General features: G+C 32.4%; 3 protein-coding genes across 3 annotated transcripts; 2 read left to right on the top strand and 1 right to left on the bottom strand.

Annotated features, from left to right (window-relative positions):
- The first annotated feature begins 1,132 nt into the window (after positions 1 to 1,132).
- Positions 1,133 to 6,398, top strand: LOC124823719 (PHD finger protein At1g33420-like). Its single transcript, XM_047296007.2, has 5 exons — positions 1,133 to 1,923; positions 2,773 to 2,899; positions 3,567 to 3,782; positions 4,248 to 4,868; positions 5,308 to 6,398. Exons 1-5 carry the CDS (start codon positions 1,587 to 1,589, stop codon positions 6,143 to 6,145), a joined length of 2,139 nt encoding a protein of 712 aa, XP_047151963.1. The 5' UTR covers positions 1,133 to 1,586; the 3' UTR covers positions 6,146 to 6,398.
- A 3,843-nt stretch (positions 6,399 to 10,241) lies between these two features.
- Positions 10,242 to 12,865, top strand: LOC124823720 (peroxidase 47-like). The gene is made up of 4 exons (XM_047296008.2): positions 10,242 to 10,534; positions 11,230 to 11,418; positions 11,538 to 11,700; positions 12,195 to 12,865. The coding sequence occupies exons 1-4, from the start codon at positions 10,280 to 10,282 to the stop codon at positions 12,572 to 12,574; spliced, it is 987 nt and encodes a 328-aa protein (XP_047151964.1). The 5' UTR covers positions 10,242 to 10,279; the 3' UTR covers positions 12,575 to 12,865.
- Positions 12,866 to 14,784: 1,919 nt separating this feature from the next.
- LOC124823704 (zinc-finger homeodomain protein 4-like) lies at positions 14,785 to 17,445 on the bottom strand. The gene has a single exon (XM_047295981.2). The coding sequence runs from the start codon at positions 15,739 to 15,741 to the stop codon at positions 15,142 to 15,144; it is 600 nt and encodes a 199-aa protein (XP_047151937.1). The 5' UTR covers positions 15,742 to 17,445; the 3' UTR covers positions 14,785 to 15,141.
- Positions 17,446 to 18,166: the final 721 nt, after the last annotated feature.

Below are 18,166 nucleotides of genomic sequence, written 5' to 3'. Positions count from 1 at the left end.
AATACAGTTTTAGTGATAAATATTCATAATAAATTTTCTGTTTAATTTTTTTTATTATAAATATTAAATAATTTTATAATGATAAAAACAACATGAGTGAATCTACGTAAAACTATTAAATATTAATTTAATTTAAATCAAATTTTACGTTAAATTAAAAACAAAACCAAATGGAAACAGACTTGATTTCTATTCAAATAGCCATTTAAAAAAAATCAAATCACAAAACTATATTGGGATATGATTATTATAAATAATAACACACATAATTCTACACAAAACCATTGGTTAAATTAAAATAACAGTTAATTAATGTACACTTTCAAAGATACTTCTTATTATGTATGAGAGAATAATCAAGAGATTGATATGATTATATTAATAACTATTGTTTACTTCTGTACATTCATTAATAACAATATAATAAGCATATTCTAAGGCATTAATAACAAAACCTTAAATTTTGTATATTTAAAATTTTATTCTTAAACATAAATACACCCCCACACTTTTATTATGTTCTTTTTTCTCCAATGAACATCCCACTTAATTTCTATATATAATTTCAACTATTATTTATTTTTAATTTTTCCCTTTACATTGAATTACCATTCGTATCCCAACAACCCTCGGCATAATTCTTTCTCTGCGAAGTTTTGAATTTCCAAATCACAACTTTTATTGTTTTTAATGTTCAATTTTTTTTCTTTACAATTACACACACAATGTATATATATTCTTTCGGAAATAAATCTTCTACATTTTAATGTTATCTTTCATATTTCCCAATTTCGTAATTGGAAACTGCCATGCGAGCAGTATGAACAAATAAATAGTACTTAAAATTTATATCAATAATTTGGAATATATGAATTTAACCATATAACACATTTTAATCGAAAGGAATAAAAGATAATAAAGACAAGAAGTTCAAATTCTTTCATACACCAATACGAAAAAAAGAAGAAGAGAAGTCAACAAAATAAAGAAGAACATAAAAAGTTTTTTAAATTATTTTAAAAAAAAGACATGTCTTTTATAATTTTTTTTCAATGCATAGCCATTTTTAAAGCAAGTTTTGTTGGGATAATTAATTCTAAAAATAAGAATTCGCCATTTTTGTTTAACTTTTAAGAAAAAAAAAAAACTTGGTCTAATATGCATGAGCATTGATGGCGGTAAGCTCGCTTAACGGCTAAGATTTCCGATCTTGAAATTCTCTCTCCTCTAAATTTTGCCCAACTGACTCAGTTTTCTCGCGAATGCCCAGACGGAATATATCTTTTTTTCTTTTTCCTTTTCCAAAACTGTAAGAATAATTTAATGTGTTGGGTGTATAAATACAAAAATACTGATCCAGATTAATCCAACGACGACCATCAAATCTCACCATCCAAACAGAAAACACACTACCAAACCCTAATCTGAAACGATCATTTCCTCTCTCTCTTTCTCTCTCTATCAACTGCCAAACTCCGGCGTCTAATTTCTCTCCTTCCTACCCGATCCACAACCTTCCGACCTTCTCCTTTAAGATCTCTCCCCACGCGCCTGCTAAGCTGGACCACGCGCCTGTTTCCGCCTCCATGATGGTTGTGAGCGGAGGGAAGGGCCTCAAACGCGCCGCGAAGAAGAGAGTCACCGCCGATTTCTACGACTTCCTTACGTTCCCTTCGCCGTCCCTCGCCGAGGCGGAGAACTTCGCCGGCGGTCCCTTTCGTTCTAACGTTCGCTCCTTTCTGACGAAGCACGCGCTGCTTCCGCCGCCGTACGCGCTGTTCCCCCACCTGCTGACGTGGCAGATACTCTTCCGCGTTGGCGAGCTTACCGAAGGCCCCGACTCGCCTGTTGTGTGCCTTGACGTCGTGGAAGAAGACGTCGCCAGATCCAGATCCGTTTACTGTGATCAGTGCCGTGTTTTCGGTGAGTTGACTCGCCAGTAGTTCAGCCGGTTCTCTCTTGCATGAATCATTTTGGTTTCTTCGATTTTTTCCAGGTTTCTCTTCGGTTCCCGGTTCCCGATCTTCAACTTGTGAAAACATTAAAATGAAACGATTCACCGAAATTATCGTGTTCATTTCGCGATATGACGTTTATTATTATCATGATGATGATTAATTTATTATTTATTGTTATTATTACTACTTCAATATGCCTACATAATCATAAATTCGACGAAGTTTATAAGTATGATTAAGTGAGCATACAAAAGAATAATATCCAGTTATTATTATAAGGAAAATGACTGATAAATAACTGGAAGGGGACTGTCTATCGTATCGTCCATTGGGGACGATAAAATCCGGAGAGATATTGGAGTATAAGAAGAAAAAAGGGTTAGGTGGTAGGTGGGGCCGTAAGAACTAGGACAGGTGGAAGGGTTCTGTTATGCCACGCGTCGGTCTTATTTTTGTGGGGACACTCCTTGCTGTCTTTGTTGCGTGACAGCTCATACTATTTAATATTATATATTTAATATATTTAATCATTATTGTCGTGGTCCAACTTTGCTTAGTTAGTACTGACGTGCTTCTTAAGTAGTCCGACACGTATAGTAGTCTGGATATGCTGGTCTTTTCCATAAATCATAATTTTCATTGATTATAATCGTGATCTTTCCCAGTTTAGTGTTTTTTATTGATATTATTCATTAATACTGATTATTATTGTTAATGAGGAAATTCGCGTGGATTTGTCATTTTTTTTTGTCTCTGAAAATATTACTATTATTTATTATTTCTTTGAGTTGAAACTTATGGATTTATTATTTAGGTTGGAGCGGCCATCCAGTGTGCGGTAAGCGGTACCATTTTATAATCAAAGCCGATGGAAGCTCTATTGGTGGGTACCACAAGCCGTGTATGTGCTGTGGAGACATCCTGCATTTGTCAGAATCCAAGTAAGTAACTTATGACCACCTAAGCAGTGTTTTTTGTTTTTCTTTTTATATTAGTTTTTTTTTGCTTTTCAATTGCTGTCTAGGGGAATCAATACCCCCAATAAATTTGAATATATTTATTCTGTTCTTATTTCTGTAAATTTTGTGTTAGCCATTTACTTCTAATTTGCGTACTGTTTCTTTGATTGTAGATACAAATTTGGGAAACAAAGTCTCGAAATTTAGCTGTTCTCTAAATGAAAACATTGTTGCTACCGAGTTATTTTTCTATATTAATGTGGTTGATTGCTGAAATGGAATGCCTGTTTGGCAAAGCTTGAAATTTATTGGGGCTTTGTGTCATTGAGCGTCCTTCTGTTAATTTCAATTTTCAACAAGTGAAGTAGATCTGTTAGTATAAAATTTCACCTTTGCTGAAGGAGAGGGTAGTTTCCTTTCGTTTGAAGCGCAGAGCATGTTTGGATTGCCTTAGTATGAAATTTCGTAGTATGCTGAAGGAGAGAGTAGTTTATTTTCGTTTGAGGCTCAGAGCATGTTTGGATTGCCTTGATATTATTTGAAAGAGCTTATCACCAAAGTCATGTTAGCTGTTACGTGACCTTATTTTGGATGAGTGCAACGGTGCTGTCCTTGATTTTATATTTTGGGTAATGTTTTCTATCTTCAGATGCAAGTCTTGCAATCACGTGACCACCACTGATGACGTTGAAGACTGGGTGTACCACCAATTAGAGAACACGACTCATCTTTTACACGGCGTAGTCCACGGCAATGGATATGGGCACCTTCTACGGGTTAATGGCAGAGAAGGGGGCTCTAGATTTCTTTCTGGTTGTCATATTATGGATTTCTGGGATCGCCTATGCAACACTCTTGGAGTTAGGTTAGTTTTTTTTTTTTTTTTTATCGTAGTTACTAATATCAATCTCTTTTTTGAACTTATACTTCAATTGTCTTGTAGCTAATTCTTTCTGTATTTTCTATTGTATACTTGTGTCCATTATGACACTCTGATCTGATCACCTAATTAGCATTTGTCTTAAAGCTATTTTTTTATATAATTTCTATTTAATACTCTTGTCGCTCGTGACAGTCTTGTCACCTAGTTAGGAGTTAGACGGGGAAGAATGATATAGAAGCATTTCTTAAAAAATAAACTGTTCAGATTAAAATTCGTGTCACATAAGGATGTAACCCTGTTTTAGAGATGAGAGATATCTACAGTACTCAACTCTTTTTGGGTATCTAGAAATAACTTAACCCTTTTCCAGTGGGAGTAGTTTTGATTATTTGTGGTTTGTGAATATTGGCTTGAACTCTTATGTTTCTTCACTTTTGTCATAAGCAGAAAAGTTAGCGTGATGGATGTTTCAAAGAAATATGGCCTAGAGTATCGCTTGCTCCATGCCATTATGAAGGGACACCCATGGTATGGTGACTGGGGTTATAGATTTGGCTCTGGTAGCTATTGTCTCACGCATGAAGCATACAAGTCTGCTGTTGAAAACCTATCCAACCTACCCTTGTCCAACTTTTCACAGGGACAGATGCCGGTACCCCATTCCCGTGTGCAGGACATGATAAAATATTTCCAGTCTTTGTCAGAGCATGAGCTTGTAAATATAAGAGACCTCTTTTGTTTCATAATGGGTTTGATTGGTGATGCTCGCAAGAGTGTATCAAATGTTGATGATACAGCCTGCAAGAAGCGTCGTTTTAATGCTTCTGGACTGTCAATTTCTTGGGAGAAGGCTGACATTGAACGTGTGGAGCAAGCTATGATCAGAGTGCTGCGTGCAGTGTCCGAGTCTAAGTGGGTAAACTGGCGTGCTCTTAGGGGTGCGGCCTGCAAGGTGGGCTCTCCAGAACTTCTTGATTATTGCCTGGGAGAACTGGGGGGAAAAATGGTCTATGGTGGAATGGTTGTTAATAGCCGATGCAATCCTCAAACTGGAGTTTATGAGTTCAGGTTAGACTTCAACCCGATTCATATGGAATGTTTAACTTCATAAAGGAAGGTCATACATACTGACTCGTACACGAATCATAGTATAGATGCAACGATGCTTCAGTTTTAGGATTTTGTGAATACGGGCTACTTCATTGCATGAGGCTGAATTTGATACTTGTTATTGGCAATATCATCATGCATGATGTTTGACCAAAAAAATAATTTTTAAATATGTTTGATCGTTCCCTTGCTTTTCTCTTTGGGTTTTTCCATATGGATTATTGCTGAGGTGTTTGCTTATGAAGTCCATTAACATTGAGGTTGGGCCTTCAAATATTGATGTTCTTTTCAAAGAATTTATGCTATATATTTCTATTGTTTGAAAGATTCTCTTTTGGTTTTATGTGATGTGATTATGTGAATCTGTTCTAATATTGTGGCATTTTATTTGCTTTAGACTTGAGCCTGCCACTGGTGCTTGCTATGGAGTTTTAGCGAACAATAACTCTTCAGGCTCGAAGTATCCATCCGAAGAAAACCTCCTACAGTGCTTAAGATATTTATACGACTCTTTGCTTCATCCACAGATGATGGTAAACTATGTTGAAGCAGGGACGAGGACTCTCGCGATGAGCTCAGTTCAGAAGCTTTTTGACTGCAAGCAGTTTGTGAAAGATTATAGTCCCGAGTTGTTACCATTGTCAGATTTGCACAAATTACGCATCTCATGTCAGATTGAAATCGTAGATGAATCTGAAGATCCAGAAGCCATAGCTCCAACGGAATTAATTGTGCTGCCCATGAACGCCACAGTGGCCGAGCTTAAAAGTCAAGCAGCGATTGCTTTTCAAGATGTATATCTAATGTTTAGAAGATTTCAAGTTGACGAGCTAGTAGGCTATAGCGGTGTTGAAGATTCCACCCAGGTCAAGCTCTTGTTAGGATCGAAAGATGTAGTTTGTGTTCGAGGAAGATGCATTGGGAAAAATGGGTTAAGTAAGTTTCGGATGGAACGTGGACTTGAGAGGTGGACTGTAGATTGCAGCTGTGGGGCCAAGGATGACGATGGGGAGAGAATGTTGGCGTGCGATATATGTGGAGTGTGGCGGCACACTAGGTGTTCTGACATCCATGATACTGATCCCGTTCCAGCACGATTTGTTTGCCTCAAATGCCAAAACAATGAATCAAAACTCAAATCTGGTGGCCACTGCAAAGATGAGACTGTCACTAACGTTACCACTCCCACTAGTTGTTTCGGAAAAACCTTCCCAGTGCCATCTGATGTCAGTTAGTTACGTTGCTAATCAGATTTGTACGGAAAGATCCTCCTTTTTATGTTTCTTTTTTTTTTTTTTTGCCTAGGCCTGAATGAACCTGTACATAACACACAGATAGGCCTTAGAGATAGGTTCAGGGACAGGGCATGTCTTGTTCATATTTCAGGTTCTACCTTAGCTTGTTTATTTTGTGTACATAGTAGTCACTGACCGAAAGATGTGGAAGCCGTAAAATCCAAATATTCAACTTTCTTTTCTTCCCTTCTAAGTGAGCTTCATGGTTTTTAAAAATACTTCAACACTTTTTCTTTATAATGCTGTAACTGTAAGAGGGTTGGATCAATGGGCTTTTACAAGTATCTATGTTTTCTAACTTTTGTTAACTTATCTCTTATCAAGGATTTTACTGAATATAGTTGAAGGAAATTGCTTCCTGCACCCTACCAAAATTCTTCCAGCACCCTATCACTTTTCAATAAACAGTTCCCGAAATATTTTTCCATAAAGCAATTACCTTCTCCAATTAGGGAATGTAGGATGCAACAGCCTAAATTAAACAGTTCTCGATATGATTTCAATTACATAAAAATAAAAGTAAAAGATAATTGTTTGTATTTAATTTTAATTGAGAAAAAAATCTATTCAAATACGCTTGTAAACAATCTAGGTTGTGATGATGGAAAGAAAAAAAGAGAGAAGGATAAACTGGAAAAGATAGAAAAAAAGCAAAAAAAAAGGATTAATTAAAGGCAATATACGTATAAATGGTCCAAATAAAATAGATTTTTTAAAAGGGTCCAATATTTGAAAACAAATTAAATGGTCCAATATACGTATAAGTTTCCACTTCAATCTTATTTTAATTTAGTAGAATTATTAAAAGGGTATAAACTATCGGTCGAAATATCCCAAAATGTATATATTTTGTGCTAATAGAAACATAAAAGTTATTTGATAGTTATTTGAAGGATATTAAAATAATGAATAAAAATAGAATTGAAATTTGGAGATGGTAATGTGCACATAAGAATATTAAATGGTTTGTAAAGCAGGCAGCACTACCATAACAAACGTGTCTACATCACTCGCAAAATCAATAAAAGGTGTACAAATTTTGATGCTTCACCTTCTAGCTTGGATTCCATTTCATTACCAAGGACAAACATTTTGTAATTTCTTCTCTCTTAAATCTAAATGGCAACCAGCTGCATCAACTTTAGTAAGCTTTAGTTTTTTACTTACGTTAAATATTAAGTTGTCATATTATGGACAGCTAATCAGATCACAATACATGGCCATATGTAAAGATGCATTGCTTCAATTTATTAAATTAATAGGCTTTTATGTTTTAGGTTAAAGATTTAGGCAATAATATAATTGTTTAAATTTTTTTTATAAATAGTCATATTTCTAACTTTAAGGAATAAATACGTGAAAATAGTATAAACAACTATTAGAAGAGTGTTGAAGGAAAAAATATTTTTCTTTTCTTATTTTTTTCTTCTATTTCTCCAACACTAAAGCATGGAAAAGAAAAAGTAGTTATTATTTTATCTTGTTGAGAAAATAATGTGTTTTTTTTATTAAGTAAACTCTATAATAATTTTTTTTTATGAGACTTCTCTTATGTCATAGAACGTTTTTTTTCTTAGCAAATATCGAGAGGAAAAATAATTGGGTGAATATAAAATAAATTAAATTATGGAAAGAGAATGAAAAATTTCGTAATAAAAAGAAAGTTCTTAGGAAATGAGTCTAAGAGAGAATAGAAAAGTAAAATTTTGCATTTTACATAATAAATTAAAGTTTACATTATTGAACAATTGATGGTTAGATCAATATTTTAGCATAAAACATAAATAATAGGTTTAAATGCTTTCTTAGTCTCTATATTAAGTGATTATTTTTAATTTAGTATTTAAAAGTGTAAACATTGTGTTTCTATGTTATCAAAATTATATAAATGAATCATCCCGTTAAATTGATATAAACAGAATTAATTATGCTGGTTAATTATGCTGGTTATGAAATTTGATTTTTTTTTTATTTTCTCTGCTACGCTCTTTCTACAACCCAGCTTTTTGAGAGTCTTGCTGCCGCCGTGGAGTAGATGGTAGGGCTTTAATCATAAATTTATTTATATGTATTTTTATAATTATAATTTATTACTTTAATCATAAATCTGTCGATCTATTTATAGTGGGTTGAAAATATTTCTTCACCTAATCAATCTACAAAAATTTGAGGATTAAATGGACTAACTCATAGGCAGCACGGGATTAACAGTGGACTGGAAAGGAAATAAAAGAGTTTCAGGAAGTGGATGATGGGTTTGGTGAAAAAAAAGGAGAGAGAGAAAAAGAATTATTTCGTAAAGATATAGAAAAGAAAGAGAAAATTGGGACAGAAAACCGAGAAGAGAGAAGAAAAATGTAAATTATTTTGACAGTTGAAGTTAATTTCGTTTCTGTTCCGGGAGAGATTTCATTCAAACAATTTTACAATTTTAAGATTCAATATCTACACTTTTTAAAAATAAATATTAAACTAAAAATAATCACAAACATAAAAATTAAGTAACATTTAAGTCTAAACCATAAATATAAATACTAAAGAGAAACAAAAAATTATCAATGTGTGTCAATAAATAATATAATTGATAAAATTGAGATTTAAAGTTTTTTGAGATGCAATACATCTGTACATAAAAAAAATTGTATGATAAAAGTTATGATAATACTTTAGAGGTCTTATTAAACTTGATAGATATAATAAAGATGAAAAAAACCATTGATTCAGAGAGCGGACCAAAAAACTCTCTGTAAACAATAATTATTAATAAATAAGTTGAACAAATTTAAACAATAAAAAAACTAATTATATAATATTCATAATATCTAATTATGTTTTATTATAATATATATCAAATGAGTCAAACGGAATGAAAATTTATGTGAAAAAAAAGCTCATGGAATAAATTATTAAAGAGGCGAAAATACGATTTTAGATTATATAATAAATTAATATTTTTTTGTAATTTAAAACGAAAATTAACATAAGGTGAATTAGTTTAGACAAATTTTTCTTGAATTAATTTATTATCTTATTTGAAGCATTGATATAATTTTTGTAAAAATTGTGTTATTAAGAGAGAGAAAATCATGAAATCAATCTAACTCACTCCAATCAAATATGTTTAAGAGTGAGTTGTGTTAATTGAATTTAGCATTAAAAAAAGATAAAAAAAAACTCAAATCAACCTAATCTAATATATTATTTAGTGAGTTGGATAATAAATTTACCCAAGAGTCTACCTAAACCCATAATACCATAAGAATAGTTATTATTAAGAAATTAAGAAAACTTTTCTAGTATAAACAAATTAAGGAATTGGGCTTTCTATTTTATTACTTTAAATTTATTATGAAAGTGGCATTTGCGTGTTAATAGTCTTTTAGTAAGTAATCTTTTAACCATCGCAAAATTAATCATCCGATGTGGTACCAAAACTGTAATAGTCATCTGATGTATTGGGTCAATTTTAGATTCCCCTTTCTAAGCTAAAGTTGACTTCCAATATTATTCATTCATATTCTCAGAGCTTCTAACAATCTAGTCATAACAAATCTCAATTTTGGTTAAGACTCTTTTCTACATATTTTTCCACCTGTTTCCAACTCTTTCAAAGGTTCTCGTCAAATGATCTGGCTCTTGCACGTTCGTCAGTCACCAATGTGAAATTCCTAACGTGTCAGCTTAATTACATGCAATCACCATTCATATGCAATGTAGTTTTATTAAATCCACAACATTTACATTGACTTAGGTGATTAGGTAGGACTTTAGAAATTAAAAACATGGTGCAGGTCTAAATAATAAAGTGCACACACCACTATGTTCAACTTCTATTTTGTTTTAGTTATCTTTTTCCAGTTTTGGCCAACACTTCTTTTCAATCATTTTCATTATACAAGTATAATATGTGTATGCACACACACACTACACTACACTAGTGCCGTACCCCACTATGCAGTTGCCAACTATTCCCCCACTATATAAGGTTCTTAATTTTTGGCTCTTTTATTTTGCAGATCAACCTCACTACTCTCCCTACAAACACAGTATATATAAGTGTCTTGTTTTGTGAAGATGTTGTACAAATCATGTGTGAGGCCTTCAAAGGTCATCATGGCAAAATTTCTTACATTACTGCTGTTGTTGCTAATTCAAGTCTTTGCATATGGCTTCAGATACGGAGCAGATGGCTTGAACATGAACTACTACTTGATGAGTTGCCCTTTCCTTGAACCTGTTGTTAAGAACACTGTCAACAGAGCTTTGCTGGAAGACCCCACTCTCGCAGCTGCTCTTATCAGAATGCACTTTCATGACTGCTTCATTCAGGTTTTCCCCCCCTCTCTCTCACACTAAATTCATTCACAAATGGATGAAATACTATTCCATCTTTCTCAGGATACAGTGCAAATATAATCAATCTATCTACACTAACTAGTGTAGCTTTTAACTTCTAACAAAAGAAAATATAAATCTAACGTAAAAAATTAGCAGTAACAGTTTTGTATATAAAATGTCATTGTAGACTTCCATGGTTAGACATCAAATAAGACATAGATACATCAAATAAAGTATAGATGTCGACTACCAAATTAAACATAAAAAAAGTCCAAAAATATCTCATTTTAAGTGTTAATACTAATTATTTTTACGACATAGATATCAACTCCCTGTATTAGACGTCAAATCTTTTTTTAAACGTTGGTTCTCCAATTCAAACGTCAAAAAAAGTCTAAAAATATCTCCTTTTAAGCGTTAATATATTTTTTTTTACATAAAGATCGGTCCCTCATACTTTAAATCCTCCTTTAAGAGTATTGTATTTTTGTTACTTAGAATTGTGAATGGCCAAAACGTGAAAGTGGTTACCCAACTATTTCTTGTCGCTAAAACGTTCACCACTATGGAAGATGTGGTGTGGTGCATGTGTCTCAACAAAGGACAAACTTGCTTTAAGAGTTGCATCCAGATAATGGTATATAGTATAATCCACTAAACCATCAAAATTGTTTGTTTTCATATAGGGATGCGATGGCTCGGTTTTGATTGACTCCACTAAGGATAATACAGCAGAAAAGGATTCTCCAGGAAATCTGAGCCTGCGAGGCTTCGAAGTCATAGATGCTATCAAAGAAGAGCTTGAAATTCAATGCCCTGGTGTGGTTTCATGTGCTGATATTCTCGCCATGGCTGCTAGAGATGCAGTTTTCTTTGTAAGATATTCAAGTCAAATAATACATTACTCTTTCCTTTTCTTTTCCTATCTGGTCTGATCAAATAGTCATTTACGTTGTTTATCTGGATATTGATTATGATTATGAAATTATTACAGGGAGGAGGACCGGTATATGACATACCTAAAGGAAGAAAGGATGGAAGAAGATCCAAAATTGAGGATACTATCAATTTACCATTCCCTACTTTCAATGCCTCTGAGCTCATTAGGTCGTTTGGCCAACGTGGTTTTTCTGCACAAGAGATGGTGGCTCTCTCTGGTAGGCACATTATTTTCTCAATCATGTCCAATCATGCTAAATATATTATTGAGAATCCAAATATGACTCTAAGATTCACATAGTATAGAAACGAAAAAAATAGAGTACTATTAAAAAAATCAAAGATCTGCGTTAATCCATTATTTTGTAAAGTTTTAAATAGAAAGTGGTGTGAATTTTTTATGTCACTGGACTCATATTTTATTATTGTTTGTGTCTCCCCGTAAACTAAAAAGGATTACTCGTGACCGATGTCTCTCGGTGAACTTCCTTCATGGATCCAACACACGTGTATATATATATACACACACACACACACACATATATATATATATATATATATATATATATATATATATATATATATATATATATATATATATATATTCATAGTTTTATCCAATTAGTCTGCTTTCTCTTGAAAACATCAAACATGCATGAAAATTACAGAAACTCATGTGACAAGCACTTCATTGGATTGTATGCATATTCAGGGGCTCATACACTGGGAGTGGCAAGTTGTGGTTCTTTCAAGAACCGGTTGAGCCAAGTGGATCCAACTTTGGACACAGAATTTGCCAAGACACTTGCGAGAACATGCAGTTCTGGTGACAACGCAAAGCAACCATTCGATGCGACGAGTAACGATTTTGACAACGTTTACTTCAACGCTTTGTTGAGGAGAAACGGAGTTCTTACATCAGACCAAACACTGTACACTAGCCCCAAAACCAGGAACTTTGTGAACGCTTATGCATTCAACCAAGCCATGTTCTTTTTTGATTTCCAACAAGCTATGGTGAAGATGGGTCTGCTTGATGTCAAAGACAATTACAATGGTGAAGTACGACAAAATTGTCGCAAAATAAACTGAATGATGAATTCTGGCTTTGTGATTGTTTTAGGTTTCAGGCAAACGTCAATCCTTGCCACTAGTTAAAACTACATGATATGCATATTATATGTTATATGCTTAATTAGGTTGTTCTATTTGGTATCCCTTGGATGTATTGTGTTCATATTTATATGCCTGTAATCCTATGCTGGATGTAGTACTTTTTATGAGTATTGTGGGGTTGCAATTAGTAATTGTGGGACTGCAAGATGCAATTGCCTCGGGGTCTTGTTCCTGAGTTGAAATATTTGAACTTCTATACTTTAACCATATGATTATAACCAGTCACTATTAATTTCTAAAGAATAATCAACATTCTCTGATTTTTATTCTCGTGTTGGACTGCAAAATTCTCAAAATATAACAGGTTGAATTGAAATAATAAATCCATGAAAATAATACAACTTTTTAATCCATGCCACGGAGAAAAGGGGAATAAAGTTTAATCACATAAATGGTAGAATAACAAGATTAAGTGAAAAGTCATCACTCAAAAGTTATATCAAAGATAGTTACATGTAAGAAATCAAGTCAATAAATATTTATAAATAAAAATACTTTTAATGAAAATAAAATTACTTTTCACTTATACTTTTTGTTTTCCGTTTGGTAAATTTTGTCTCCAAATATTTTACACATATTTTACCTCAATTTCATTATAATTTATTAATTTTGTCTAAACATTAATGGATGATCTATGTTATTAATTGACGTGAAAACATATTTATAGTAAACTTTTTTACGCTAAGTTTTGAGATATTAATTAAACAGTAACTCTTTTAAATATGTACATGTTTTTTGTTTTGAAAGGCTTAAATTTATGAAAAGAAAATGAGTAGAATACTAAGATTAACTCAAAATTCATAAGGTATTAAAGATAAGAAATCCAGTTAAAATAATAATTTATAAATGTTTTGGATGTGAGGTTGACAATCAGGAATAACACTCCTTTAATATCATTTTAGGTCTTCGTTACAAAGTTACTAAATGTGTTTTATCTGTAAATATGTTCGATTTGATGCTGATGTCTAAACATGTACATGTTTTTTTTTAAACATATAAACTTAAATTTATGAAAATGGACATATAATGATGAGAAGAGAAGTCCCACATAGGTGAAAATTTATCTTGAGATTTACCTTTCATGTTATAAAAGGAGTCAAAGGTTTCCTTAAAGGGATAATGTAAAGTTTCTTCATTTAAATTAAACTAAGAATATTCTCTTAGAAAAAAAAAATGTGAAACTTCTTTTTTCCATATTCTCTTACTTGAAAATTTCACTAGTTTCTTTGAAATTTTCAGGTGATAGAATGTGGCAAGAGATCTTTTACATAAGTATAAGTAAGTATCAATTTTTCATTAGAAGAATTCTAAAAGAAAGTCTCTTTAGTTATGTTGGTTATTTCTTATATAACACAATGATCAAAATCTTTACTATCGTCTTATTATATAATTGTATATAATTGATATACTAAGCTTTAAGCTTAACTATATCTTACTAAAGCTAATTTCTTTCTGCGCATGCCTCTACTTTAAAATATTTTAATAAATTCCATTCTTTTCACGTTTTCAACTATTAGTCAAGTGTCACAAAAGTCACTTGTTTCATATATAGTTAATATTTTGAACGAATATGATTAGTTATATGTGATTAATATTAATTACTTGTAAGATAAAGTTAATTATTTATAAACATTTTAATAATTTTATAGTATTTTTAATTACTTTAAAATAAATTATTATGAACGTTTCAATAATATCGTGACACTATCTACATCAATAATTATATATAGTTTCATTTCCCATCAGCCACTTATGAAGCCAACCAAATCATGTTTATCCATTCAGTTAACTAAGTGTGATGATTAATTATCCTGTGATACTATTATCAATTGTGGATCAAATTTATAATAAAGTTAAAGGAAATTATACATACACACCTATATTTATCTATTACTTATATAACAAAGTTAACCATACACATTGTTATAAATAACGTTTATCTGATTAACTGATAGGTATGGAAAATGACAGTAGTCTGAATCTGCAGTCTTAATGCAACTATACGTAGCAGACAAGAGGTAGATAAATGGAAATGCCGTAATCAAATCCAAATTTTCAACATTATTTTCTGATTTATTTTGTTATGTACACATTTTCTTGACAAAATATGGTTTCTGTGTTGTGTCACCATTGTTGCATATATTACATCTTTTGAAAATCCTAAGCTAATCTGCATGGCATCCAGTTGAATGGTAAATGATTCTTTCTCTCAACTGATATCAATGAAGAAACACAAGATTTTAAACAACTAAATCTGTAGATTTTTGTTTGAAACACTCTAAACCATCTTGCTCTCAAAATTAAACAAAGAGAGATCAATGACACATGACTTTAAAATTAATATTCGAATGTTGCATTTCCTTCTCGAAAACACTGCATAAAAGGGGAGAAAATTAGGAAGGGTCTATAACAAAACACTGGGGAAAAAATCTTCAAACAAATGGAAATAATGAGACAAAGCAAAGATGTTGTATCATGCTAAGTTAGCTAGTTGAGGGATTTCTCTTGGCAAAAGTGTTCTTGTTATTGTGAATCCACACTTTGAGGACTCTTCTTTTGATTCCAATCTCCTGGCAAAAGTTTTGCACCACAGATTCATCTAGCTTCTGTATCCTCCACCCTGCTCTTTCTGCAAAAAGAAACATCTTCTCCTTTTGTTCTTGTGTGAACTTGGTTCTAAACCTCTTCTTCACCTTTTCAGTTGCATTATTTCCCACCTCCTTTGTCATCCCGTTTTCACAGTCCTTCTCATCAGACATATCAGAAGGACTAATTGAACCACTTTTGTGGGGAGATAACTGAGTCAAAATAGGCCCTATCTGAGTGGTGTCAGGAATAATCATCAGAGGAGTGATATAGGAATCAGAAGACTCTATCTCTTTTCTGTGGAAGTTTCTGTGGCAGTTGCAAGCCGAGCATCTGAGAGCCTCAAGCGTGCCTTCTTCTCCATCAGCAATGAACTCGCCACAACCATCAGTTGCATTGCCACCAATTGAAGCTGCATGGTTCTTCAGACATTCCGTGTATCTTATTATTATCTTTCTATCTGCCCTTCGATCAGCATGTAAATTGCTTGACTCCATTTGTTGAAGCTTCTACAACTGGTGTTGATTAAAGAATCAAAAAGGGCAACTTTATCTGATGAGGAAGACTGATGAGAGCTGTAACAGGTTGCTGCAAGTACTTATAAGGAAGTTGGAGTTGATGGAAAAAGGTACACGAGGTCTTGATTGTGAATTTTGTAAGTGAAGCAACAAATATATAACTTTGAGGGTGTGAAAGAGAATAAAAAAAGGTGTTTAGGGTATTTGATACACTATTTTATTGGTCACTTTATAGCTAGAAAATTAAAGTAGCTAGCTCAGAAGTTTATGGTCCAGATTTGTCTCTATGTATGTGTTGAGCGTGTGAGATAGAGAGAGACCTCAGAACCAAATTACAATGAAATAAAGAAAGCATAAATGTGTTTTAGACTAGAGAGTATGTAGAGACAGTTGAAAAGTTGGGTGCATGCCATTGCTTTGCTTTGCATACACTGTTAGACATCAAGCTTACGCTATTAGAATGTTGTCCTTTAAAAAGATTAAATTAGTGAAAGGATTGCCAAACAAAGATAAGAAAAGAAGAAAAGTTAAACAGGAAGCCGAAAGAGATTAATATTTGTGGAGAACTGTCCACTTAGAAGAAAAGACTGTCCATTGCTTTGCAAGCTGCAATAATTGCATTACTCAAAAAGAGGGTTGAACTGTCCTAGATTTGGACTGTGGTTGGTTGTCCCCACTCACCATTTGCATACCTATGTTCTATATAAGTTACCACAAAAAGGTAGATATCATTTTCAATTGCAAGGAATTAGGCAAGCTTAATAGAAAAGTCTTGATTTGTCAATATGCAAGTGGTTCTATGTTAGTCTTATATTTCCTTTATTTATGTATCTCAAAAAGATTGGTCCTGTTTTGAAAAGGAACAGGACTTGAATGTGTTTCTTTTCAAAAACAATATTACTTTGATTCCATGTCATTTATACTTAACAGAAGCTAGATTATTGACATGGCAAATGAACATGAAACTTACATATTTTTATGGTGATGATGTCTCAGTATTCATTTCTCATAACTTGTATATATATAATTAAATTTAAAGTTAATATTCTTCATTTCTTGGTACTAATGATGATATCTGTATTAACACTGTAAAGCCAACAAATTAAGAAAATAAAGGTGAAGAAAGAGGTGTGGAGGAAAGAAATCGTGAGGTTAATTCTCTCTAAAAACTATAAAAGCACAGCATTCAAGTCTATATCTATGATTTGAGAAGTAAATAATAAGTAATAGTTGTAATAAGTTGAAAATATATTTACTGTCATTGTACAGCTTTTGTATAACAATTGAACAGCGACTGTGCCAAACAACAAGAAGCTGCTGTGTCATCTACTATATTATTGCTACTCCAATGATTAGGCCCTAAGCACAAGTGACAATTATAGGCTGCTCATAATAAGTCCTCTCCACTCCATACAGCCGCTACATCCAACACCTCCAATAATCATAGCCTATGTTCGTGATAAATTCATCAATAACTTGTTTGTGACATTATTCTGAGTTAATTGTATACGAGCAGTTATATCAGAGAATGTAAATTTTGACCATCCAAAAAGTAAACAATGATGAAGAATAATGAAAATGAGAAATTGGAACAGAAGAAGGATTTGTAAAGTGTAAACTTTGCTTGCAACTGTACTAAAAATCAGAGTAGTAAAATGGGTTGGATTTCACAGGTTATCACTACTTAATTTATTTTTATCCAAAAAACAAGTGACAAAAGAGACTATTTAAAAAGTATAATAATATATTGTGAAACTCATTAAAAATCATATAAGAATTCAGAACAAATTTTAATATTGGAGCTAAAAATACTAATAGTTATAGTTATTAAATTACATATAACACTAGTGAACTTGTAAAAAGTGTATTAAAAACATAAAACGAGCTCTACCATCGAAGATGGTTCTAGATTTCATATTGCAATATTCACCTTGGATTGCTTGTTTACCTTCTAAGGTTTAATAACGTTAAATAAAGACCATTTGTTTATGAGCTTTCTAAGAAAATCTTTTTTTTTTTTTTGCATTACTTAAATTTATAACACTCATTTGAATTTTATATAGTCTACAAGCTAAAGCAGCAATTGAAAATCATGAAAGAAATAAAAGTCTCGCAGAAAACCACAAAATTCCCATAAGCCTAGATCTACACTTAATAATACCAAGTTACCAACTATGAATCACACAGAAGAATGATTACAAGAACCAAATTAATAAAGGCTATGCAACAAATGGTGCAAACAATCCCAAAAATGTCCCTTAGCTATCTAGAAATCTTGACCATTCACTTAACCTATACTACAATTATAATAAATTATTACGTTATGCAAACTCTTCATATATTACCTCCTTTAGTTATCTCAAAAACATGGATTTACTCTTTCAACCTATACTACAATTATAAT

The sequence above is a fragment of the Vigna umbellata genome, chromosome 8 (assembly GCF_029865625.1).
Source record: "Vigna umbellata cultivar VRB3 chromosome 8, Vumbellata_1.0, whole genome shotgun sequence".
Lineage (NCBI taxonomy): Eukaryota > Viridiplantae > Streptophyta > Magnoliopsida > Fabales > Fabaceae > Vigna > Vigna umbellata.
The sequence above is the reverse complement of the archived record's forward strand: the minus strand, read 5'-3'. Positions and strand labels throughout refer to the sequence as shown.

Coding starts and splice junctions, on each gene's coding strand:
- LOC124823719 (XM_047296007.2), top strand. CDS start 1,587: ATGATGGTTGTGAGCGGAGGGAAGGGCCTCAAACGCGCCGCGAAGAAG. Junction 1,924..2,772: donor TGATCAGTGCCGTGTTTTCG/GTGAGTTGACTC, acceptor TTTATTATTTAG/GTTGGAGCGGCCATCCAGTG. Junction 4,869..5,307: donor ACTGGAGTTTATGAGTTCAG/GTTAGACTTCAA, acceptor TATTTGCTTTAG/ACTTGAGCCTGCCACTGGTG.
- LOC124823720 (XM_047296008.2), top strand. CDS start 10,280: ATGTTGTACAAATCATGTGTGAGGCCTTCAAAGGTCATCATGGCAAAA. Junction 11,419..11,537: donor CTAGAGATGCAGTTTTCTTT/GTAAGATATTCA, acceptor AAATTATTACAG/GGAGGAGGACCGGTATATGA. Junction 11,701..12,194: donor AGAGATGGTGGCTCTCTCTG/GTAGGCACATTA, acceptor ATGCATATTCAG/GGGCTCATACACTGGGAGTG.
- LOC124823704 (XM_047295981.2), bottom strand. CDS start 15,741: ATGGAGTCAAGCAATTTACATGCTGATCGAAGGGCAGATAGAAAGATA.